General features: G+C 39.5%; 3 protein-coding genes and 1 long non-coding RNA gene across 6 annotated transcripts in view; 2 read left to right on the top strand and 2 right to left on the bottom strand.

Annotated features, from left to right (window-relative positions):
* Positions 1-863: 863 nt before the first annotated feature.
* calhm1b (calcium homeostasis modulator 1b) lies at positions 864-4,794 on the top strand. 2 transcript variants are annotated; one of them, XM_088420108.1, is made up of 3 exons: positions 864-898; positions 2,536-3,157; positions 4,044-4,794. In XM_088420108.1, exons 2-3 carry the CDS (start codon positions 2,612-2,614, stop codon positions 4,551-4,553), a joined length of 1,056 nt encoding a protein of 351 aa, XP_088276234.1. In that variant the 5' UTR covers positions 864-898; positions 2,536-2,611; the 3' UTR covers positions 4,554-4,794. The 2 variants fall into 2 exon arrangements, with proteins under 2 accessions (XP_088276234.1, XP_088276233.1); XM_088420107.1 differs by lacking the exon at positions 864-898 and adding an exon at positions 2,170-2,261.
* Positions 4,795-6,099: 1,305 nt separating this feature from the next.
* Positions 6,100-14,414, bottom strand: LOC148420939 (uncharacterized). Its single transcript, XR_015866068.1, has 3 exons — positions 14,319-14,414; positions 7,387-7,439; positions 6,100-7,269 (listed from the first exon to the last, which is right to left on the bottom strand). It is a non-coding gene; the product is annotated as an uncharacterized LOC148420939 (long non-coding RNA).
* LOC148420938 (RING finger protein 122) lies at positions 6,790-16,489 on the top strand. Of its 2 annotated transcripts, none has more exons than XM_088418648.1 (7): positions 6,790-6,974; positions 7,061-7,982; positions 9,556-9,709; positions 12,231-12,273; positions 13,228-13,269; positions 14,348-14,430; positions 15,668-16,489. In XM_088418648.1, exons 2-7 carry the CDS (start codon positions 7,958-7,960, stop codon positions 15,786-15,788), a joined length of 468 nt encoding a protein of 155 aa, XP_088274774.1. In that variant the 5' UTR covers positions 6,790-6,974; positions 7,061-7,957; the 3' UTR covers positions 15,789-16,489. The 2 variants fall into 2 exon arrangements, with proteins under 2 accessions (XP_088274774.1, XP_088274771.1); XM_088418645.1 differs by having other exon boundaries at positions 7,055-7,982.
* Positions 16,490-16,571: 82 nt separating this feature from the next.
* The window catches only part of pdcd11 (programmed cell death 11), a 31,092-nt gene continuing 23,628 nt past the window's right edge, over positions 16,572-24,035 (bottom strand). The window contains exons 24-36 of the mRNA XM_088418644.1: positions 23,546-23,648; positions 23,284-23,461; positions 21,650-21,706; positions 21,440-21,562; positions 21,188-21,310; positions 20,764-20,932; positions 20,517-20,660; positions 20,303-20,443; positions 19,979-20,229; positions 19,410-19,578; positions 18,223-18,376; positions 17,290-17,455; positions 16,572-17,151 (exon numbers count right to left, since the gene is read on the bottom strand). Of these exons, the coding sequence (XP_088274770.1) occupies positions 16,980-17,151; positions 17,290-17,455; positions 18,223-18,376; positions 19,410-19,578; positions 19,979-20,229; positions 20,303-20,443; positions 20,517-20,660; positions 20,764-20,932; positions 21,188-21,310; positions 21,440-21,562; positions 21,650-21,706; positions 23,284-23,461; positions 23,546-23,648 (1,950 nt within the window). The 3' untranslated portion in view covers positions 16,572-16,979. The remainder of the gene's footprint in view (positions 17,152-17,289; positions 17,456-18,222; positions 18,377-19,409; positions 19,579-19,978; positions 20,230-20,302; positions 20,444-20,516; positions 20,661-20,763; positions 20,933-21,187; positions 21,311-21,439; positions 21,563-21,649; positions 21,707-23,283; positions 23,462-23,545; positions 23,649-24,035) is intronic.

The raw sequence follows: 24,035 nt of genomic DNA, 5'->3' as shown, positions 1-24,035 counted from the left end.
ATTTGCATCACCGCAGCCTCAGAACTTGCTTCCTATTTTATATTGAACTTGATTGTGGTTAATGACTTATTTGTGACAGTTTCCTGTTTAATGTACCGTAAACCAAAAGGCCCCACGGCACAGACCAGACCTCTTGTATTTACAAAGTAGCTATAGCCTAGTGAACTAGTGCATTAAATGTGGGCCTACATACCTGTATCGATGAGCAGATATCAAAGTGTAATAGCTGATCTGAAAGCTTATATGCAAGGCTGCGCAGCAGTATGTAAGCCAAAAAGGACAGATATAAATACAGTGTTGTCTTTCATTTTGTGTAGATGTCAACATTTTTACAATAGTATGTCCCTGCAATATACAGTATTTTTGGACAATTTCAAAGAATTATTTTTCACACTTATTTGTACTTGCAGAAAGCAAAGGGTTGTCTATTCTGTGTAAATATTAGTTGCTTTTGCCCCTTAGCCGTCAACCGCATTTTTCAAACAAAGCCACAGACATTTGAATGTCTTGTGATCATGTTTGCATGTCCCAGGAGCTCTGAATCCTTGACAATAGCGCATATACAAACATATTACCATTAAAAGAGTAAGGACAAATAATTTAAACTCTCACACTAATGTGTAAAATGTTTTGTGACAAATATGGCCTTAGTTTAAAATTATATGTGGTGAAGGAAAATCTTTGATGTTGTCAGGGTCAGCACAGGTGCTTGCGAGGGGCGGGATTGGATCACCAATCGTGGTTGACTTTGAACAATCCCACAGATGGTCCGAGAAGTGCTTTTCAGCAGTCTGATACACAACATTCACATGGACATGTCCAGACCACAAATGACTTCAAATGGATAATTTAAATGTATGGGTTTTTTTTACATCTTATAGTGGATCCTTGAAAGCAGGTAAGTATTTCTAATTGTTCATTTTTGCTGTGAATTGTCTCAGAATGTATATAGGGTGAGTCTTTCCAGGTCAAACCCCTAGCGAATGTTGATGATACATTTGATTAGTACTTCATAGCACTAAAAAGTAACTGGAGTCTGGGTCTGCTGTTAATCTTTTTTTTCACTGTAAAGTTACAGCTGAACAGATATAATATACAGTAACGCAGGGGTGCACACGTCCAAAAGATGATTAGCTCATTAGTAAGCTTTGCTATTTGCGATTCTGAAAATTAGAAACAGGTGTATTGGAGGAGCGTTACATCAAAAACAGGCTGAACGTGCTATTGAGGACATTAGGCATCCCTACTGGGAGAGATTCTAGACAATTCCCAACTAAATATTATAACGCATTACTGACATTTGCAAATAAAGTAGACTTGCATTACTAGAAAGTAGGAATGCACTGTAAATGAAAATGTTTGGCTGAAATCCAAAACAATGACACTTCATCAAAAGAGGAAAACTAAAAGACTGAAAATAAACGTCTGTTTAAAGTCAACTGATTTTAATGTGCTCCTTGTTTTATGATCAATGTTATAGTATTGACATACCAACCACTAGAATGGAAGACAGAAGCCTTTTTTGATCAACCAAGTATTGTAGACATGGGACACAACGGACCATTTGTTGTAACTAAATCAAACAAAGTAATTTATACCCATTTTTCTTCTTCATATATGTCAGCTTTTGTATTAGATCGATAGGAAATCCACACATTATTTAGACATTTGCAGTTATTAACGTTTAATTCATTGACAGACTTTTTTTTCATGTCTAGGTTTTGTTGGATCTTTCACATTTAATCTTAGTGTTGATTGCGGACCCAGTTGAATAACGCTGTATGGTCAACAGTTTGAATTCACCATGTGCACCGCATACATAGTTAGTGGCTAGCACGAACATTGGAGACTTTTGCCGTACCATACGTATGACAACGTAACTGATTAGCAGTCTCTCAGCATCGTCAATCAGCGATTGATTGATTTTCTCACTGGCGTTGTGCTGGTGTGTCGGCAGTAAAGATGGAGTCAAAAAGACTCAAGCTAGCTATTCGGCTAACACAGTTATGAAAGCCAATTTCAAAATAAAAGCGTACGATGGCTATTGTATTGTCGTCCATACCTTATTTGGCGTGTTTATTTAAAGATTCGCCTTTGCCATATACCTTTGGTGTGTGATGTAATTTTCTTTGTCTTCCCTCCATTTTTGTTTTTTTGTCTCGTGGTAGTCCTATGAACTATTTGGAAACCCAGCAAAGCTCTCTTCTCAACCCGCTGAAATTATTTACAGTACGGAAAATTCGGTGCATCCCTACTACAAAGTAATTACTCATTGCTAGTAATAGCCAAAGGACACATGTTTATTACCCATAAAAGGCAATAGACATAGGACAGTATTCCTGTAAAGTATAGCTTATGCTTCATCAATGTGGTGCTCAGTATAAATATCTTAATGTTTTATAAACATTGTGATGCCATAATCTCAAAGAAAAAAAATCTGCCTGTTTAATTTTCATGTGACTTTCTGAATGCCTTTGTTATATCACCCATTTGTTTTTGTGTGTGTGGTTTTTTTTTCTTTCTTAAATTTAACAGCACTCCAGCTACAGCCCTATGTACCTCTTCATACAGATTGTATCGCTTTGGAGCGCACACCCTGATATGCGCAGAGATGGATAAATTACGTTTGATGTTCCAGTTCCTTCAATCCAACCAGGAATCTTTTATGAATGGGATCTGTGGTATCATGGCACTGGCTAGCGCTCAGATGTACTCTGCCTTTGAGTTCAGCTGCCCCTGTATTCCAGAATACAACTATAGCTATGGGATCGGGCTGCTGATCGTCCCGCCTATTTGGTTTTTCCTGTTAGGATTCGTATTGAACAACAACGTGTCCGTGCTCGCAGAAGAGTGGAGAAGACCGACGGGAAGGAGAACAAAGGATCCGTCAATCCTTCGCTACATGTTCTGTTCAATCACACAGAGATCTTTGATAGCACCTGCAGTTTGGGTGTCAGTCACTCTCATGGATGGCAAGAGCTTCCTCTGTGCTTTCAGCATCAATTTGGATATCAACAAGTTTGGGAATTACACACTCTTCAAAGGGATGTCCGAGACAGAGAAGATAAATCTGTTGGCGAAGATTCCATGTAAAGATCTGTTTGAGCATCAGGAACTAAGAGTGGCAGCATCCCGATACATCAAGTGCATATCGCAGGTGTGCTGATCTTTTTTCAGATTTTATACTTTTGTAAATGTCGTTACTTCAAAGTGTGTCGCAGCTACAAGTACTAAAACTATATATGTAGATCTGCGCCAGAAATGAAGTTTGAGTTAAATAACACTTCAACACAACACTCCAAATTGGCCAAAAAATGTGATCGTGAATGAATGCAGCTTTAGACAGCATATGTGAATGACTGGCCATCACACCGGGGTGCATCATACCACTTGGCATTCAGCTCCCCCATAGTCCTCGATAGGACTAGCGGGAGAAAATGAATGAATGGATTATAAATAAAATCACCCTTCTTTGTCGTGGGGGACTCTTGTAAAACAAACTATTACTGATTTGTTTTTGTTTTTCCCCCCTTTGTGTTTTAGCCTCTAACTGAATCATTAGTCAATCAATATAAATACAGTTTGAGAAAGTTGTCTGGAACATTTTCATTAACTTTTGCAAATTAATCAAATAAGATGATGACAAGGCAAATCTTAATTCCTGTACTTTAGTTATCAAAACTGAAGTTAACGAAATGCTTTTTACAATGGGGCCTTTTATTGGCTTATTAACAAGAAAGATAAGCCGACAAATTTATTATTCATGGAACTCTGGCCTATTTTCATCCATCCAAAACTCCCACTCTGCTTTTCGTGCTTTGATCCGCTGAAGGCAATGCTATGGTTGTAAAAGAAAGATAGGAAGGCAGTTTAACTGATCTGCATAAGATGATAATTCTATTACGGAGCTATGAGCAGCTGTGCATATTAACATCTCTCAAAAGCATCAAGATGCTAAAGATGACAGCATAGTCCATACTTTTAATACCATAAGGATTCAACACAACGCTTAAGTCTGTGTAACGCAAGTCTCTATTTGACAGGCTTGCGGCTGGATGCTTTTGCTCATGATGACCTTCACAGCCTTCCTGATTCGCGCTATTCGACCTTGCTTCACTCAGGCTGCTTTCCTCAAAACCAAATACTGGTCTCATTATATTGACATTGAGCGCAAGCTGTTCGATGAGACCTGTAAAGAGCATGCCAAGAGCTTTGCCAAGGTTTGCATCCATCAGTACTTTGAAAGTATTAGTGGTGAGATGCGCAAATTACATCATCACTCCAGCAAGGATGACAGCGATTATGAAGATGATGATAAGAGAAGGAATGAGGAAGACAAGCTTCTGGGTATAAGGGTCCAGGATGACATGAATAAGGCTTTGCGCAACTGGCACACCTGCAAGCCTGCTCTCGCACTGAGAAAAGAGCAAATAAATGCAGAAAACAATGACAAACTGCATAGAGAAGCCAGTGGAGCAGTAAATGGCTTTGCAAATGGTCACACCCATAATGTGGGGAAAAAGGAATGGGCGGTGTATTACAGTAAAGTCTGACCTCAAAAGGGACAAAGGACAACATGCTTGAAATGCCTTTGGTTTGCAGAGAGTATCAGAAAAAAAAGTTTGGTTGATTTCTGGGAATTAATTTTCACTGTTATAAGACTCAAATCTACTGAATGCAATGCAACACACTTGTCACCACATTTGTGTGTGTGTGTGTGTGTGTACAACGTTGTATGTACATATGTAAATGAGTGGAAGAATAAAGGTTATTGTATTCGTATGTATGTATGTATGTGTGAGGGGGAAAAAAAGACGTTTAGTATTGTGGTTTAAAATGGCGTAGAATGGCAGCAAATCATACTAAAAAGTGATTTTGCAAATATTTTTTTCATCTTGGTCACCATGATATTAGCAACAAGTACGCAGTGCAGTTCTATACTACTGCAAACGACAACACTGATAAACTTACTGATAAACGAATAACTGTCTAAATGCATACTCAAGGTACAGTAAGTAAGATTTACTTCTATAGTATGTCTTACAAACAACAGATAGTGCTCTATGAAAATAAAAGCAACTGTCAACAGCCAACAGCAAATAAGTTCTTCTGAATTAATTGATTACAATACTTCACTTGGCGGCACTCTTGTTTGGTCTCAAGAAACGAGCCACTGAAAATTCCTTAGCGATAACATGGCAGAACCATGTTGAAATAGGGGCATGTAAACACGAATGCAAGGGCAGTTAATGCCCCGCTTGCGCCACATTTGCAGTCAGGCAAATGTGTGATTTATGCAAACGAAAAAGGTTGCGATTTACCTGCTGCTTGAGCATAAGGTCAACATTTGCATCTGTCTATCTTATGTTCTTATTTTGCCAAGTTTAAGCATTACAGAAATTCAGCATGTGTTAAAGTGAGAATAGGAATGCATGACGCTAATCACCTGTAACAGGACAGCAGGTTGTGACCGCCATGACATGTAGGCATTAACAACAATGCTATTAGCATTTTACTACAGCATGCACTGCATGGGGATGGACAATCCAGCTGTTCAACTGCAATGACATTACAAACAGAGAAGGACGGAGAGGAGGGGGCTGAATGAAAATGGCTCGGATCCCGTTGTTGTCCCTCCCTCCCCCTTGGGGATTAGAGAGGCAGCACTCCCCTTGACCGTCTGACAGCTCACCCACTATCCCAGCAGCTGTTCTCCCCCTCAGTGGACTGGCACCAAGGGTGGTTGCTGTGGGGGGTAGGTTTGTAAGCATGTCTTTGTCCAGCTTGCAATTTCTCTATCACAGGTTAATCTCTTTCACATTGTCACCTTCATGCATTCCTTACATTATTTCTCCTTTGTACTGCAGTAGTGATTATTAAGTATGTGCGCTCACGAGAGACAAGAGTGAGGAGAGTTTAGTGTGATAGCTGCATTCATATTTTGGGATTTTGTCCAATTTAGAAAGAGGAGGGTGGATAACTATTTCGCAACAGCTCTCGGTATGATAGAGAGCAGTTCCACACAAATGTAAACAACTATCACAATAACAGAAATGTTTATTCCTGTGTAGTGTTTGTGTCAGTTTCACCCATTAAATCAGATGAACACGGCATTTTGACATTTTGCGTGTCATGGCTCTAAGATGCAGTTAGGTGATTGTACAGGGATGCTGGTAACAGTTGGAGACAATGCAGGAAGCGCGAATAGCATATGACATCATCTTAAAATAGACCCTTTCAATAGATCAATACCATACCGACACATTATTATGTTGATGGTTCTCACTTGAAACTATGTGCTTCTCACTAGATTGTGAAGAAGAGTGATAATGACACAGAAGTGAATTTATCTCAAAGTCAGTCCGAGAAACATTCACTCCCAAAAAATAAGCAATCACAAACACCATAGTATGCTTTTGTGATAGAAAGAAAAGGATGAATAGGGTTCTGTGTGCCATCTGGCTCATGTCTGCTTGGCAGAAATGGCATTGTTTTGTTTGCCAGGACATCAACCATGCATGCATGCAGCTGACCAGGGCCTCCCTTGCTTGACTTTGCTGCAAGAGCCTCTATGCTTTCCCTTTCACATACAAGAGAGAAGTGTACGCGCACAGACACACACACACACACACACACACACACACACACACACACACACTCGCACACACACACACACACACACACACACACTTCGGCATGCTTGCAGGCGTCCCATTCGTCAGCGCGTGGCTCATTCTGCCTTCCTTCTGTCTGCAGATTGGAGGACAGAGACGGAGGGAGGGCTGAGGCCGAGCAGAGTTGCGAGGCAAAAACGGACGGTCACATGAGCACAGATCTGTTTACAAACCCAAGGCAGAGCGGAGCAGCGCAGGAGACGTCGGGAGAAAAAAGGCAGACTGCAGGCTCACTAAAAATCATCATGGAATGAGAGAGAGAGGAAGAGGAAACGCGTGCCATGACAAAGCTTACAGGAGGTGCGAGAGACTGACTGCAACAGATACACTCTTGCTGATACACACTGCCTTTGTCTGTTATTATTTTTTTTCATCTGAAGGAGCAGATGGTTGGAGGAAGAGGACCCCCCTCACCATACAAACACAAAAACACACGCACTGACTGAGAAACAAACAACACTCCGCAGCAAAAACAGCGATGCCGTCTTCAGGGCTGTTGTTTGGCGCGGTCCTCACTTTGTTTAGCCTTTAAGGTAGAGCACATCTTTGGCTTCTACTCTTAAGTGGAATACCCTCTGCAACATCAGTGGACTGGCTAGAGGAGGAGACAGCAGAGGACACGAGAGGGGGGAGAACGAAAGCCGCGAAAATCCTCTGTTAAAAAAGAAGCTTTGCAAAAGGAAGACAAAGCAGACTAAAGCCAGATTATTACCTTCATTGATTGACGACTGTCATTGCGGTCGGCGGATGACATTGGAGCCAATTCTGCAGACAAAAATTACAAGTGAATGAGAGCCTTTGTCTGCTTTGAGTGCAAATATTGGCGGTGCTGTTGATGCTGTTATGACTGCGCATGATTCGCATTTTGTCAACAACTTGCGAAATAACCCACGGTATGAGGCGAGAGACAGTCCGAGCAACACAACAAGATTTCTTTGTCTTCTCTGATGACATCATTCATGCTGGCATCCAAGAGCACATAAGGTTTTTAGATGTGGTCCAAACTCTTGCCCCAAACATCCCAATCTTAACACGGAGCGCTTAATCCAGATTTGGGAATGCTGGAGCGCGCAGACTGCTGAACCAACAAAACCACACCTCTCAAGGGTTTATGGAAATCTGAGCAAATCTGAAAAACTTAAGGCTTGTGTTTGGAGGAGCTCAGCACACGGTGACTGATCCCAGGAACCGACCACGAGCACAAGAGTTTGGCCTCCATTAAGGCTCAGCCTTCCTTCTTAAAGGGTCTGAATTTATTGCTGCTGCCCCTGGAATCAAATTTCATGCAACCATTCCAATGGTGTAACGGTAAGTCACTGGATTTCTCTGCCATCTGTTTGATACTAAAGAAGCCCCAACATGTATTTTGAGTTCTTAACATACAGTAACAGTTTCTGCTTCATAGTTGACTGCCTCTGCATGATGGATTCGGCAAACTACAAAGGCCTTAGTGTTTTTGTTTTTTGCATAAGATGCATTCAAGAACATCAGGTCTTTATTGTTGTTGTTATGAATATTAATATGAATATTAATATTCATATTAATATGCTGTGCCTGGTTTAGTGATGACACAATTGGGTAAAAGTTGTGGTATTATCTTCCTACCTACCTACCTACCTACCTACCTACCTACCTACCTACCTACCTATCTATCTATCTATCTATCTATCTATCTATCTATCTATCTATCTATCTATCTATCTATCTATCTATCTATCTATCTATCTATCTAAAACAAAATGAGTCTTGATTTGTCATCTTTTTGTCAAGTCATTTTTGTCAATTGTATGCTTCGGTCTGGCTCAGGCCATGTAATGTAAATGATGGCAGAGTTTAGTGTCCAAGAGCTTGGGAACTCAACAAACAACTATAGGGTGAGCTAGATCAAAGATGTGGCAGGTCCTTTTCCAAGACCAAATTACAAATCTCACACATTGTTCTTAGATCAGCAGTTTTCAAATGAGTTGTTTTCAAATGTTGTGTACGGATATTTTACAAAGTTGTATACAAATGTGCATAATTGTTTTTAGCCAGATCATTGAAAAAATGTTTTAACTGTATCACCCCCTCAAACTTGTTGTTCATCAAAAGTCTTTGTTCCATTTTTAGTTCCTGTATGGCCTGGTATCCATTTTGCCCATGAAGTCTATCTCTCATTAAGTTTCCCTGCCCCCTTATCTTTAAATCCCCTAACCTCCAGCTATGTCAAATTATCATACCTCCCACACAGTGCAAGCTGTACCCATTCATTGACTCTGAAGAGAGACACACGGACATTTAGAGGCTGGCGAAAAGCCTGCTTGCTGTAAATTAATAGGGTCACATGTGGCTAGTGGAAGTGGGGCTTCCGCTGCTATTGTATTGCCAAATGGCTGTTTGGTCCCAAGTTCATTCTCATTTGAAATCCCCACCACCACCTGCAACATACACGTTTATGGCCTTCCAAATGAAGACAGACATACACTTTCTTAAACACTCCAAGCAAGCACTCAACCCCCAAGTGGTGTCACACATGCACACACTACTCCATTGAGTCTGGGGAACAGATGGTGGCGTGTCTGTTCGCTGTGTTTGTCTGCTTCACAGCCAATTAATAGGTAGCCCTACGAGGGTTAGGGTTGCCACCGCTGTGCCACAGCCTCAGCTCCATGGACACACTTGCGTCCCAGCAGCATCACCAGGTATTCCTGGCCAAACTGAAAATAAATAAATAAATAAATAATCTCAAGTTATGGGGGTATAAGTAACACAAACTTGAACTACGTGACTCAAACACGGTGAGATTTTTTGCAGGCAGGCACCCAGAAATTCTTCTTGGGGAAACGAATGATCATGACGTTGTCTTATTCCGTTGTCTTATTCCAATATTTCTTTTTGGCAGGCTGCCTGTGTGGTTTGAATTCTCTGAGCTCTGAACACGACTGCAGCATGACGTCTGACATGTATCACCTGCCTCTCAATGTGTATGTCATTGTGCTGGGCATCGGCCTCTTCGTCTTCATGCTCAGTCTCATCTTCTGCTGCTACCTTTTCCGGTAGGTACAAGGGATGAGAGCGGGGGTTGGCCTCATCTAGTCTGATTTGCTGGACAGGAATTGGAGAAGAGTATATTTGAGGGAGGATTTGAGACAGCGATGCGTTTTCACCGCATAGCAACTAATTGCACCCGCTAGACCAGCATTCTGATACCTCACTTTATAGCATGTAGTCCGATTTTGTGTTGATTCTTTGAAAAACGTTAATGTGATAACAGTTGCTGAGGAGTTGCTGGTCATTTATTGACAATCTTTGTATAGTATTATTTTTAGTGATAGGAGAAGACTGGATTGCACCTTACGTATCAGTTGCTATCCAGTGTCTTTTAGTTAGCTATATTATGTCCTATAGGACTGATTTCTGGCAGTATTTAAGTCCAGGCACTCTTTTTCCAACTTTTTTTGTATTGTAAACCTTGGCAACTACTGGTAGTCTGGTAAAAGATCAGAATGCTTCCTAGCGATTGTTGAAGTGTCCATGAGCAAAAGCGCCACCCTTACTCAAGAGGTACAGCACTGTTTGCCCACCCCTCAGTTTTACATCCATGTACAGTATTTGATCTGCTGTGTGGTGTGCAACCCAAAATATATACATCGGAGTGGGAATTTGAACATACCTTTGGGAGATGATGAAATCATGAATATGACATAGGGAAAAAATAGGGATCAAGATTCTATCTATCTATCTATCTATCTATCTATCTATCTATCTATCTATCTATCTATCTATCTATCTATCTATCTATCTATCTATCTATCTATCTATCTATCTATCTATCTATCCATAATTTTTTTGAGAAAATATTATGAGTAATTCAGATAAACCATTATGAAAGTGAAATTCTATAGGCTTTTTTTTTCATCTGCTGTAGGTGGTAGCTCTGTGTAAATAACATTCAATTTTTTTAAGGCCTTAACACTAAACCCAGACAAATTTTAAAAATCATGTAATGTCACTCAATGTGTCACTTTAAGGCATCATCATGTGACACTTTCATTCCAGAGACTAGAGCACTAATCAAACCTCCCAAGGGCCTTTTTCTGCAGAAAGCAAGTCTAACACAATGGAGATTCACTCACTCATCCCTTTCGTTAGGATGGAGCTTCTTCACTGAAATTATGGCATGTAGTATTGTGCTAGACAGTGTTGGGCAAGTTACTTCAAAACTGTAATGCATCATTTATTACTCATTACTGTCATTTCAAATTAATTAGCCGCATTATAATATGACTGTATTTGAAATGTAATGCATTACACTGCTATTACATTTCTAGAATGCATTATTTATTACTTATTACTGTCATTTCAAATTAACTAGGTATATTACAATATTACTGTATTTGAAATGCAATGCATTACATTACTATTGCATTACTTTTATACTCTCACCACCATAACTAGAAATGTGGCTTTGCCATTCTAATTGTAGCTCATTACACTCATTACACAGCCAGTGAAGGATTGGCTTTAGCCTAAAACCAGTACAAATCATTTAATTTGTATTGTATTACAAACCTTTTAAGATAAAATGCAAAATATTTTTTTTTTGTATTTTAATCCCTTTATAATTTCACTTCACAGCATAGTGATGTGTTGTTTATGGTGTAGGCAAAAACAGAAAGTGCATTTCACAATGTCAATGTTAATATTCAAATTCAAGATCAGTTGGCTAGGTTAGGGATGGATGTTTCAAAAATAGATGCTTTCAGTGGGGCTAACGTTAGCAGCTAGCCTACATCATTGTTAGGGTGTTTAACATACTAATTTGTATGCCTCATCTTGATACACATTGACCAGAACTATTTATAGACTTATTATTAACAGCAATTCTACACCGAAAATTAGCGTTAGCTTACCTTGTCATTATTGCTCATTGCGACAAGAATCTTGTGAACAAGGTTTCGAAATACTGGTAAATTCACTGGTGAAAGCACCAGCATATCTCCCAACAAATCTCCTAACCCCATTGAGGTAGAAGTGCCATCCCTCAGCAAAAGATAGCAATCCTCCGCGTGTTTTATTTTCGCTAACTTCACATTACCACGGCCCCGCTCTAAATGGTTTGTCAAATGACTGGTCCTATTTGGCCAATTTATTTCTTTATTATTTATTTATTACTTAATATTCTTTATTTATCTGACGAACTGAAAGTAATGGGCCTATGTCCATCTTGTGTACGTATTGTCTTTATTCAACCTGTTTTCTGCTGCTGCCATATTCATCTCTGCTGTAGTAGATACTAAAACTGCAAATAAACATTTTGCCCCGGACTTTTCTCCTCTGATCTCACGGTGTTTTTGACGAATTTGGGGGAAAAAACCCTACCGCTTTCAGACTAAAAATGCATTGTAATGCATTGTGTTACGCTCACTTGTAAAAAGTACAATATTACTATTGTTTTGTGTGTAATTTTTTACACTACCGCATTACTGCAAAAAGTAATACATTACAGTAATTAGGTTACTTTTATACTGCATTACTCCCAACACTCGTGCTATTTATTTATTTTTTATCCAACAGGTTGAAACAACAAGGAACAAGGGAGCAGTTCAGCTACAACGAGGTATGTCACTTACTGCTATCTATATCTATATATATATATATATATCTATCTATATATATATATCTATATCTATATACTGTATATCTACCTCTCTCTCTCTCTCTCTCTCTCTCTCTCTCTCTCTCTCTCTCTATATATATATATATATATATATATATATATATATATATATATATATATATATATATATATATATATATATATATATATATATATACACACACACACACACACACACACACACACACACACATACATATGTATGTATATACATATGTATGTATGTATGCATACACACATGAAACCATTTGGGGCGAACACATCATCAAAGTACTTCAAGCTATTTTGTTACCACACATGTCGCACATGTTGGTGAAGGGCGGGGGAAAAGGGTGTTTGGCATGGGTTTACTTTAGGATGTAAGAGTAGGTATGAACAGACGCTATTGCTTCTGTGTGTTCAGAAGGACAAATGTAAAATTCGATAAAAATCTCCCCAAAATGGAGATGATTCTGTCTCATAAATTTGACAGATGATTAAGAAAATCTCAATTAATTCCTGATGTTGATAGTTTATATTAATACTAAAATTGAGCACAGTGGATTAACATATTGATATTTCAGTATCGATCCGCCCATCTCTACTCACTGCAGTATTTGCACGTGTAACAGCACACTCTGAGACAGGCACTAAATCCTACCACAGCATGTCAGGCTTTTTTCATTCAGCCTCGCAACCTAACACCACCTTCCAGAAGAGTGTATCAGGGTACACTGAATGCGACAATTTTGGAGCTAATATTAGACTAGCTTTCTATGCATCAAACAGACGTAATATGAGGTCAGTCATTTCAGGGTATACAGTATAGCCCATGTGAAGTTGTTATATTTATGATTTGTCCTGACACTATATTCCACTATATACTCATCCTTCCATACTCATTTTTCACTGTAGGTGGTGCTAAAAGGAGCAAGCAAGAAACTCAGCCTGCTTGGAGTAAGTGGTTCTGTTTTGTATAGCTTTTACATGTATAAACATTTCTTGCATTAGAACAGATTGCGCTGTAGAAAATATATCTTCATTTTGATCGATTGGTCCAACAATGGGATGCACGGTAGAGACCGGTTATGCCAATTTCCTCCCGCATTCCCAAAACCATGCATCATAGGTATATTGTTGGTCACTTTAAATTGTGAGCGTGAACGCTCGTTCATTTCGGTGCGCCTTGCGATTGGCCGGACACCAGTTCAGGGCGTACAACGCCTGCTGCCCAAAGACAGCAAGGGTAGGTCCCAGCAAGGCTGTGACACTTGTGAAGACTAGCGGTTTACCAAGATGGATAGCCCAAAAATTATTTACATGTCATTGTAGTTTCATTGTTCAAATTTCTGCCATTGCCAGCACAAATATGTAGATAAATGTTCTTCATTGTTCCCCCTAGAAGATGCTAGAAGATACTTTACCTATGTAATTCACTTTTTGTGACATTATTATCTGGTGGTGTGCGAGAGATTTTTCAAATGTAAAATATGCGTTCTGGCTCAAAGGTTGGCTTAGAGCCTGTGCGGAATGCAGCCCGTGTTTTTGCCTGACTCTTTATTAGCTGGGGTGAGCGATTTATTTGATGAAGTTCAAGCCTCAGCTGTTGTTAACATGCAATATGCAGTTACTGGCCATGTGCACGAAATGGCTTTCTATTATGGCAAATACATACTAAGTACTTTTGGCTCTTCAAGTGGCAGAATTAGGCCCGCTAAGAATAGCTGTGCCTATTTTAGATGCATCATAAGAGTACTCTTCTCTTTTTGCTGTCTTATAAATGACCGCATTTAAATATTCCAAAGTTAGAGGTGGATGGAAGGAGAAGTGCAGTTGTTGATGCTCAAAAATAGACATTGTTATGAAAAGAAAAAAATAATATACAACGCCCTATTTTATGCTTTGAAACATGGCGACAGAACAAAACACGTTCATTTGTTTGCTTGATTGATTTAAAAAATGTCTGCCTTTTCATGGATTATACAATAACACAATAATGAATTTACCCTTGCATTGCTGTTTCTGTTTTCGGCAGCAAACCTGCGCAGTGTGTCTGGAAGAATTCAGGACCAGAGACGAACTGGGGGTGTGCCCGTGCTCACATGCATTTCACAAGAAGTGAGTATATAAGAATGAAATTTGGACACTAACACCACTTTGTAATGCTTTTACAATTTCAGGTCAAGATCTGTAACATTTTCACTTGACTGTTATAATACAAATTCAATAGAAATTGCTTTATTGGGGGGGATTACTTCTTCTTCTTCTTTTAAAGTACCTAAAAAAGTGAGAGAATGCAGCGAACGCAGTCCACAAAAAAAAAAAAAGTACTGTCCTCACCTAACCGGCCTAACGTGACAGTGAGGACGGTAAATCAAAATCAGATCAAATCAAGTTTATTTGTATAGCCCTGAATCACCAAAGTCTCAAAGGGCTACACAGGCGAAAAGAAGTCATACAGAGACTTCTTTTCGTCACAAATACACAATGGCATCCCCTGAACAAAGCTCCCAGGAGAAGGAAAAAGTCAAAAACGCCATTTGGGGAAAATAGGAAATCTTCAGAAGGCACCACAGGTGGGAAGACCCCCCTTCCAGGCTCAACAGGTCGAAGTGGATGCTGAGTATTTAAGAAAAAATAAGTGCCAGATTAGGCAGGAAGCATCTAGTGCAAAGATGTGTTGAGAGCTGGCAAAGTGAGGACAGTACTTGATTTTATTTATTCTTAGGACACAGCGTTGTCTGAGTGAAAATCACACGTGAGCGCGGCTGGTTAGAACATGGGTCTGCAACCCACGGCTCCGGAGCCACATGCGGCTCTTTCATGCTTCTATTGTAGCTCACCGTGACTTGGCAAAATACTTGGTATTTAAATTAAATTTAAATTACAGTGTTTGTTTGTTTCCTAGATGTAATTGTGAGAATTATGTCACTTTCAAGACATTAAAATAGCACATTTTTAGATGTCAGTTCCAATCAAAAGTTTAGAAATGCTTGCAAATTGTTTTTATTTTTTCACTCCATTTCAAATTACTTAAAGGGAGTATGTGTAACTTTTTGCATGTGCCTGTGGGAGCTTTTGGGGCATTACGGTAAATGCAGCAAAACACACTCCTGCTTTCTGAAGCTTTAACAGTCACAGCGATCTAAGGCGTTGAACGGTCCGTGGTGGTCAAAAGGTTGGGGACCACTGCTCTAATTGACAGTATAATAAAATACTCATGAGTATTTTTTTTAAAGTGTGCCTTTTAACTGTATTCTAATGTATTAAAAAAATACATGTATATATACAGAATATATACACTGTATATGGTACGTTCTTGGGCCAATTCTAAAAACGGTTTCCATCCCTTTAGGTGCCTGCTAAAGTGGCTGGAGATCCGCAGCGTTTGCCCAATGTGTAACAAACCCATCTTGCGGCTCCACACAGATGCCCCGCAGGGTGCTGAGGGTCCTATGGAGCCTGAGGAGGTGTGAAGCTGGGAGAAATGGGCAGACTTCTCTTGCAAAAACAAAAACAAAAAAACATCCATTTTAATAGGACTAGAGATACGATCTCACAGGCAATGCCGTAAACGATCTCAAGTGACGATATCGCCGTTGCCCTTCGAGCAATATTTTTAAGTGGGAATTGAGTATCGACGAATGCAAACATGATTTGGCAAGGTCAGGAGATGGGAAAGGATGTATAAATAAGACACTCATTACATTGATCCTCACTTAGCTTCCATACTGCACTGCTCAACAACAGCTCAACTGAAAAGGCAGACACCAAGACTGCACGCAGCACTGCTGGAGACAGTCGAACAGCAGCAGCGGGAGCAGTACTGATACCTCTAACCATCTCAGGGGTGTTACCAATCCAGCCAGCACAAACCACGTCAGTCGCAGCGTAACCCACACATGTATTTTACAATCAATACTGCCAACTGTGTAGGTGAAATACTCGAGCGGTAGGCACGCTCTCTGGATGACATCACAACTTCTGGATGACATTGTGACCAGCATAAAGGATTTAAGATGGCAGTTTTTGTTTTGAGATTGTGTACCAAGAGCTTTCCTTTTCAAAGAGGATAGAAATTTAGCCTGTATGTATTGTACTTAAACGTGTCCCAATATATATATTGTTATTTTGTATTTGTTTTAAATAAAATGTCATGTAATGTATTGTAACAATAGATTTGTTGTCATGCTAATGCTCTACAACGAAATTACAATTACTCAAAATAGGCAAAACTCATTCAAAGAGAACACATTAAAAAGAGAGAATAAACAATTTTATTCCTGTTCGATCCCAATCACACTTATACTTAATAATACATACATTTTACAAAGGTTGATTTGAGTCTTTAAGTTCCTATTCTGCAAAGACAAAACACGTAAACTCAAAGTAAAGAATGTCGGCATTATGTAGCTTTAAGGATATGTCATGCATCCGCAACAAGCATTCACGATATGCATGACTGTACGCCCTGCATACTGTCACAGACTTAATGTTTTATATGAGGGAACAAGATGTTTTGTGTTCGGCGGCCTCAGGTTCACTTCCGTTTGACCTGTCAGTGTGTGAGGGGTATTATTTTTCCAAGTTGCTGCTGCGCGCCATCATCTGACCACCGGCGGCTGCGCAAGGACATTTCACTCATGCGGAATTGTATGTTTGGTCTCTTAACTGGCAGCCTCGCCGCCTTTGCCTTCCACAAATTCCGTTGCCTTTTCTTTGACAGCCTGGATGCTCTGTGGTGTGCCGTGCTTCTTCTCATACTCCAGGTAGCGTTTAAAGAAGAACTTGATTTTCTTTGCTGACACACTCAGGTGGATCACACGATCAAAGATGGCCCTGTGTGTTGATTTAGATTAATATGACTATACAGTACAGGTACATGCAAAAACTTTCTTAACCTGCTAACAATTCTACAGAGGACCTAGTTGAAATGTTTCGGCAGCCAAAACATGCTTTAAAAAAAGTTATTCTTACCGGACTTCCTTCTGTGATCCATGCTTGACCATGAGGTCGATGTAAACAGACCAGAGGTCTGTGCGTTTCGGGTAGCTTGTCAAAACTTTGTCAAACATTGTGCAACCCTTTTCCGTGTTTCCATAACGAAACTCCAGGAGAGCAAACTTTGTGATCACGTCCACACCTGATGGCAAATAGCAATGTTTCAAAATTGGTCCATGTAGCAGGAAGGAACTTAAAATTAGACATAACTACACAAGCAAATTATTATTATTATTTTTTTATTTTTTTTACAAAAACTACAGTATATAATCATAAAATATTAAACTATTATTTCAAAAAATCTTTTATTATTGTGGATGTATCCTGCATTAGCATAGAAGGGTACAGCATGCTTTTTTACCTGGAAATGATCAATACCTTAACAGCTGGCATCACACACACACACACACACAGCATCATCATGTGCTTTAATGAAAACTCTTCCTAGATAGTGAACTTTAAACAGTTTACTATAAATTTGTGTTGTTGGTGTATGAACCGACTGGTGAATCAATGTACAGTACTGAAGAAAAGTGGAGAGTCAAAAGATAGCACGCCCTTAGTAAAGATGTCCAAATTAGGCCCAGTGTCAATATTATTCTCAGTAAAGTTTCGCTTTGGAAATTGACCATCCCATCATTACTGATGCCCTCTGATGAACAGTAGATCCCCAGCGTCAGCAAACAATGACACTCCAATGACTGTGGGAAAGACATAGTTGACTTTTTAACCCTGACTAAGCTGTCACTACATCAGCTGAATCATTCTCTAGCCAGTTATTTGAGGGGGTATGCAAACTTTACAAAACACTGGCGAGAAAAGGCACTTGTCAGTGTTGTCACAATAGAAGGAAAAAAAGTGAGATGCTGCACAAAAAAAAAAAAAAAGAAGCAAGGCCATTTTACTTACTTTCTTTGGATGGTAGACTGTTAAGCGCCCTATGCAAAACAGCGCTGGCAGCATCATTCTGGCCCTGCTGAAGCAGGAAGGTTCCATAGCTCAGCCAGACTGCTTTGTTTTGACGGAAACGTTTCACCATTGACTTATACAAGTTCTCCGCTTCCTGACCAAAACATGGAGAAAGAGACACATACAATGTTCCGCTCAAGCAACAGTCATTTTTCATAGAATTGTTACAGTATACTGATTTGCCATTGGTCCAACATAAACAGTCTACAAATTGTATATTAGTTAGGGGTGCAACGAAGTGGAAATATTTGGCCAAAACTGGAAATGAGGACCCCCCCCCCAAATTACAGTTTTGAAGTAACTTGCCCAACACTGGTGGCTAGATGGACCATTTATTGTTAAGTAAAATATCAAAGTTAATTCACCCCCACCATTCTTGATGCGTCAGCTTTTATAGTGACAGAAAGTCCAATTTAAAAAAAATAGACATTTTGCGTTATTGATGTTTAATTGATTGACAGGCTTTTTATGTCTGAGTTGTAAGTGTCCAACTGCTTTTGAATGCACCGTCTGCACTGCATTTATAGTTATTGGCTAGGGCTAATGCAGAAGACCTGTGCTGTTTCATAAAAAGACAACGTAATTGACTAGCATTTTTTGTGTCCTTAATCAGCAATTGAATATGATTTTTTTTTTTTTTATGGTCGTGTGTTGATTTTGGTAGCCCTGTAATGTGATGGCAATAAAACCAGAGTTGCGAGGACTCGATGTTGCCGTTCTGCTGTCACAGATACAAAGGCTTGCTTCAAAATGAAGGCCTGGTTATCCATGTATTATTTGGTGTGTTTATTCTCTAGTTTGACTTCGCAACACGCTGTTGGCGTTTGAGATGATTGTTAGCCTTTCTGCTCGTCTGTGGTAACTAGGCAGTACTCTTTTTGTGCTCCGTTAAAATGCTTTACAATAGTTGACAACCAAGTGATGGCCCTCTCCTTCTGCGTGCTAACTGCCATAAGGTACCATCTTGAAAGCTCCTGATCTTGTGTGAAGTTCAGAGAGATACTTATTCGGTTGTCTGGCGTAATGTTTTAGTTTTAATTATTTCGGCCAAAAACCAAACACGCATATTTTGCCATTTGTGACTCGAACCTTTCGGCGTGGGAATATTCAAGGCCTATAATTAATACCTTGATCTTGTCAGATTTGGAGTAGATGTCCGCCAGTTGCTGATAGACGGGCATGGGCTCACAGAACTGGAGGGCTCGCTCAAAAACTTTCTTGAGGCTCTCCTGGGTGCCGTACATGTTTTCTAAGTTTAGCAGTGCCACCCAGACATTCAGCTTCTCTTGCTCCTCTCTGAACATAAACCAAAAACAAAATATTTTAACAAGAAATACGGCAAACCACTGAAAATGACAATATCTTTACGCATATAAAACACATCCCACAATCTGAATCCACACCAGTACCTTAACAGAAATGCAAACGCTACAGGCACGAATCATTTTAGCCATTTTATCAAAAGCCACAAAAATGTTCATTTCTGGTAAAAGGACAACAGCAAATACGACACGTGCATAAGAACTGTAGGATTAGACTAACCTAGAGAAAAAGAGTGTTAAAGGAGACAACACAAAGCGGTGAATATTAAGGCAAAGGCAAACAATGAAAACAACTGGCATTCCCAAATGTTAGCATTGCCCGAATAAAAACACGCAGCAAACACCAAAGCTGTGTTGATATGGTATAAGCTCACCTGAAAGAGATAGTTTTAAGCGCCCTCTCTGCCACAGCACGGGCTTGCTCAATCTGGGTGGCCTGCAGGTGGTGAGCCATGTACTGAAGCCAGAGAATGGAGCTGTTGGGAGAGGCTAAAAGCAGGCGCTCAAAAGCAGCTGCATCCTGGGGCCTGAGCTGCGGGTCCATCAGCTCAATCTCGCGCTGCGTCAAGGCTTTCTCCGCCACCTTTTTCTCCCGCTCCAGCTCATGCCGAGACTTCTTCTGAGTCTGACGAAGACAGAGGTAATGAGACAAACGGCTCAACTCGTAACAGCGATCACAATGCAAAAGGTCGGCTCACCTTGCTGCTTTCGTCTTGCTCCTCTTCATCACTTGAGTCGGCATGCTTGTCTGCTAGAGCGGGTTTCAACGAGCACAATCCAAGATCCCAGGAGAACCCAGTAGCAACCTGCAGTCTGACAGGAGACGATGAACTGGAAACCTGTTGAGACATATTTAAAACGCGCGTAAACAAATAGGGCCCAAATAACAGAAAATTCAAGACGTTTGCTTACATTCACAGCGGCAGATTTGATGTCTTTGTCATTCTCATCTTCTTCCTCTCTAAAGTAAACTTCAATTCCACTGTCGCTGTCCACAAGATTTGTTTTCTTCTTCTTCTTTTTCTTCTTCTTTGAGGCCTCCGACTCATCTTCTTTCTAATAGTATAACCAAGGTCAAAGTAGCATAGCACGGGTTAACAGAAAAATGATAAATGCAGCACATTTATAAGTATGTTGAAATGAAAAACTGTTTTGTTACCGCTTCACTTTCAGACCGTGTGCGTTTCGTTTTCATTTCAAGGTTGTAATTGTTTTTCTCCTCTCCCAAGAGACGTAGTGGCAGATGGAGGGACTCTGGAAGGATGTCTGCCTTCCCAGTGTCCACGGAGAGGAGGGACAGGTCAACTAACTGTTTTGTTTTGTCGATGCTGAAGAAGAATAAGAACAGACAGAGCTGCAGATTTATGTATTGCACAGGCTGCAGTGTACATCGAATCAAATAAAAGCAATGTTTATCAAATATACTAGGTTTATCATCGACAAAGGCTATAAAGTCTAGATTCAAACCCCCAAACTCAAAAGTATGAGGCCAAAATGCGAAGCAGTTTCCATTGTGCTACGACAAAGTTTTTCTTAACCAATGTATTTTTGAATTAATCTGCAGCCTATCTGCTGCATTTTACCTGATGATCTTTGTGATAAGTGGGGTGCTGATTGGCAGATGGCTATGGAGGACCTTGTAATTGTTCACAAAGTACTTTGTAGAATGCTGAAGCTCAGCTCTCCCGGTGATGCTGCTTGACAACCTGAATGACGTAAAAAGGCATGATTCCATTCGGGTCTTCAATGAGCCATGACAAGACACATTTAATACAGGTTCATTTTAGATGCTCGTGCCTGTGCAAAAGTCAATGCAAATATATTCATGTGCTTACATTATAAAGATCCCCTGGTCACTGATAGACTTGACATAACCTCTGATTAACTGGCCTTCTCGCAGATCATTTAAGGATAAAACCTCTGTGTCTTTTGCTTGCTTAGCCTTCTCTGGGTTCAGCCTGGAGAAGAGGAGCATCAACAGCAGCAATAAAGTTGCAAGTTCCAGACAGCCCAACATTTTTGAGTGTATCTGTCAGATACCGTACCTGGATGGTCGTAGCGATAAATGCCATTTGCCGTTTTCACTGCCTAGGAGGTAACACCTGTGAACAACAGAGAGTATTGAGTAATTAATTTGTGAAAACAAAGTATCTTCAAACTCCGTCTCGTAACAAAAGTTAGGGAACTTTTTGGTGGTTGTTAAAACAAAGAAATACGACTAGAGTTGCCCCTTCCTAATCTGACTGTAATTATTACAACCATGAATTGATCTGTAACCCACATAAAATTTGTGGTTAGCAAAAAGTCCACCTATAAGGACTTGAGGAGCTGTTTTCCACCAAACTGGGCCTTAATATGTTGAGCTCTGATAAGCAAGGCCACTGCTTGCTAACAGGCTTGGCCTCAATGCTAATGTATGATTTTGCTAAACTACACCTTGTTAAAGAAGTGTTTAAAAAACACAGTTCTTGAAATGTTTGACTCCATTTTAATATGTTAAATAATATTTTACAGTGATAAATTAATAGAATAAGATGCTATTTGGCAATGGGACACAATTTTTACAAATTTTATAATTACCATTGCAATCTTAGTATTTGTACTTCTGCTCTTTCTTAAGGTTTTTAGATTGACTTTATTTGGTGTATTGTCAGTACATTTTTAGATGGCAAATGTGAAGCTAGCTTAGCTACGTGCTATACAAGCTAATTCATTTAGGCTGTATCAAATTTGCAAAACTGTACATACCGTAGTCCATTGAAAGTAATTTATTTCCATGATTAAAATACAGAATAAATGTGAAATGTAAATTTATTATAACACATAGTGGTTATGTTAACGTAGTCATACAAAAATACAATTATTTCTGGTGTTAAACTGCTACTGTATGTGTCAAGTTTCTTTGTTTTTCCTTGTCATTCCTTCCTAAAACAATACATGTCAGAAATGTATCCTATCCGCCACCACAGAGGCGATGATTATTGACCAAGGGGCGATGCAATGTGCTCAGATACACAAGCAGCCAGCCAAAGTGTGTGTTGGGAGCGTCCATCCACCCCAGCAAAATTTTTAGAACTCTGTGGTTGCTTCTCAGTTTAAGTTATCAATGTGTTTTGATGTGTTGCAAAATAAAAATGTTGCCTCAAAAACACAGAGACGAATCCACTTATTTCAGGTCTTGATATTCAAATCACGGTCCTTGTATCAGCATATAATTACTTTGAGCATGACAGAGCTTGTTAAACACAGGCAAAATTCTTCAAACTTTTTTTGATACCACAAAAAGTGCACAAGTAAAAGCAATAAATGAACACCATATCTAAATAGACACATTTCTACTGCTCGATGTTGTCATCGCCTGAGGGGATTACACCCTCCGCCCCCATTGGCCCCAAATATCCCGATTGTGTAAAGTCTCAGTTATACATTCACATTCTGAACTCAAAAGCACATTTTAGTGGCTGAATGTTATATTTGAGCATTTTTCGACTGAAAGCCTTTGATCCAGCTATAAATAACCCATGCCTTTTTAAGAGGGTAAATTTAAGAGCTTACTGAAAATGAAAGATTCCATATGAATCAATTTTATGATTTGAAAGGTGTCAGAGACAAACCGGTAGTTTTCTGATACATTTGTTCTGGATTGTGTGTTTTGACTGTCGTTGGTGTAATCACTAACCTCAGCAGTTGAGCATTGTTGAATGTAGCCAACAGGTTAGGCTTGTATGCATCAGTGAGGTCAGTCAGAGCCGCAGTTCCCATGCAACCAAATGGGAGTTTGACAACAAGGCCAAAGTGCGGAAGTATGTTTGTCACCATTCCTAAAGAGATAGTGCCTGCCTCCAGTTCATGAATGCCTAAAAACAAAAGTGAATGCATCCAGGAACTGTATGAGCAATTTTTCCATCATCCATAAAATTGATTAATGAGGTTTGGCCTACCTATGAGTGACAGTAACAATCGCTGAGGCTTGAGACTCACTTGAACCACTTTAGCCTTAACTGCCTGGCCAAGTTTAAACAATTTGTCAAGGTGGCTGGAATCCTCAAAAATGACAAAACAACATTAGAGTCCACATGAAGCTTTTTCTCAGGTTTCCCTTTGATGACATAACATTACACAATTTTATAAGATGCTCGTTTAAACTTAAAGTATATCATGTAATTCATTATATAGTGCTGTATAATCAAATGTGGCGGGGTAGAGTATATTTATAGCGTACAGTACTACCAACTGCTGCTTAGGAGTGCCCTTAACAGCCTACAAATGCAGCTTCATGTGCCAGTGTTGGTGATAGTAGTTTTTTTGTTTGTTTGTTTGTTTGTTTACACTGAAGCAAGATTTTATTTTAACAAACACGTTCTTAAAAAAAAAAAAATATATATATATATATATATATATATATATATATATATATATATATATATATAT

Source organism: Hippichthys cyanospilos, chromosome 7 (assembly GCF_059441005.1).
Source record: "Hippichthys cyanospilos isolate Australia breed blue-spotted pipefish chromosome 7, RoL_Hcya_1.0, whole genome shotgun sequence".
In the NCBI taxonomy this organism is placed as follows: Eukaryota; Metazoa; Chordata; class Actinopteri; order Syngnathiformes; family Syngnathidae; genus Hippichthys; species Hippichthys cyanospilos.
This window is presented reverse-complemented; position numbering and strand designations above follow the sequence as displayed.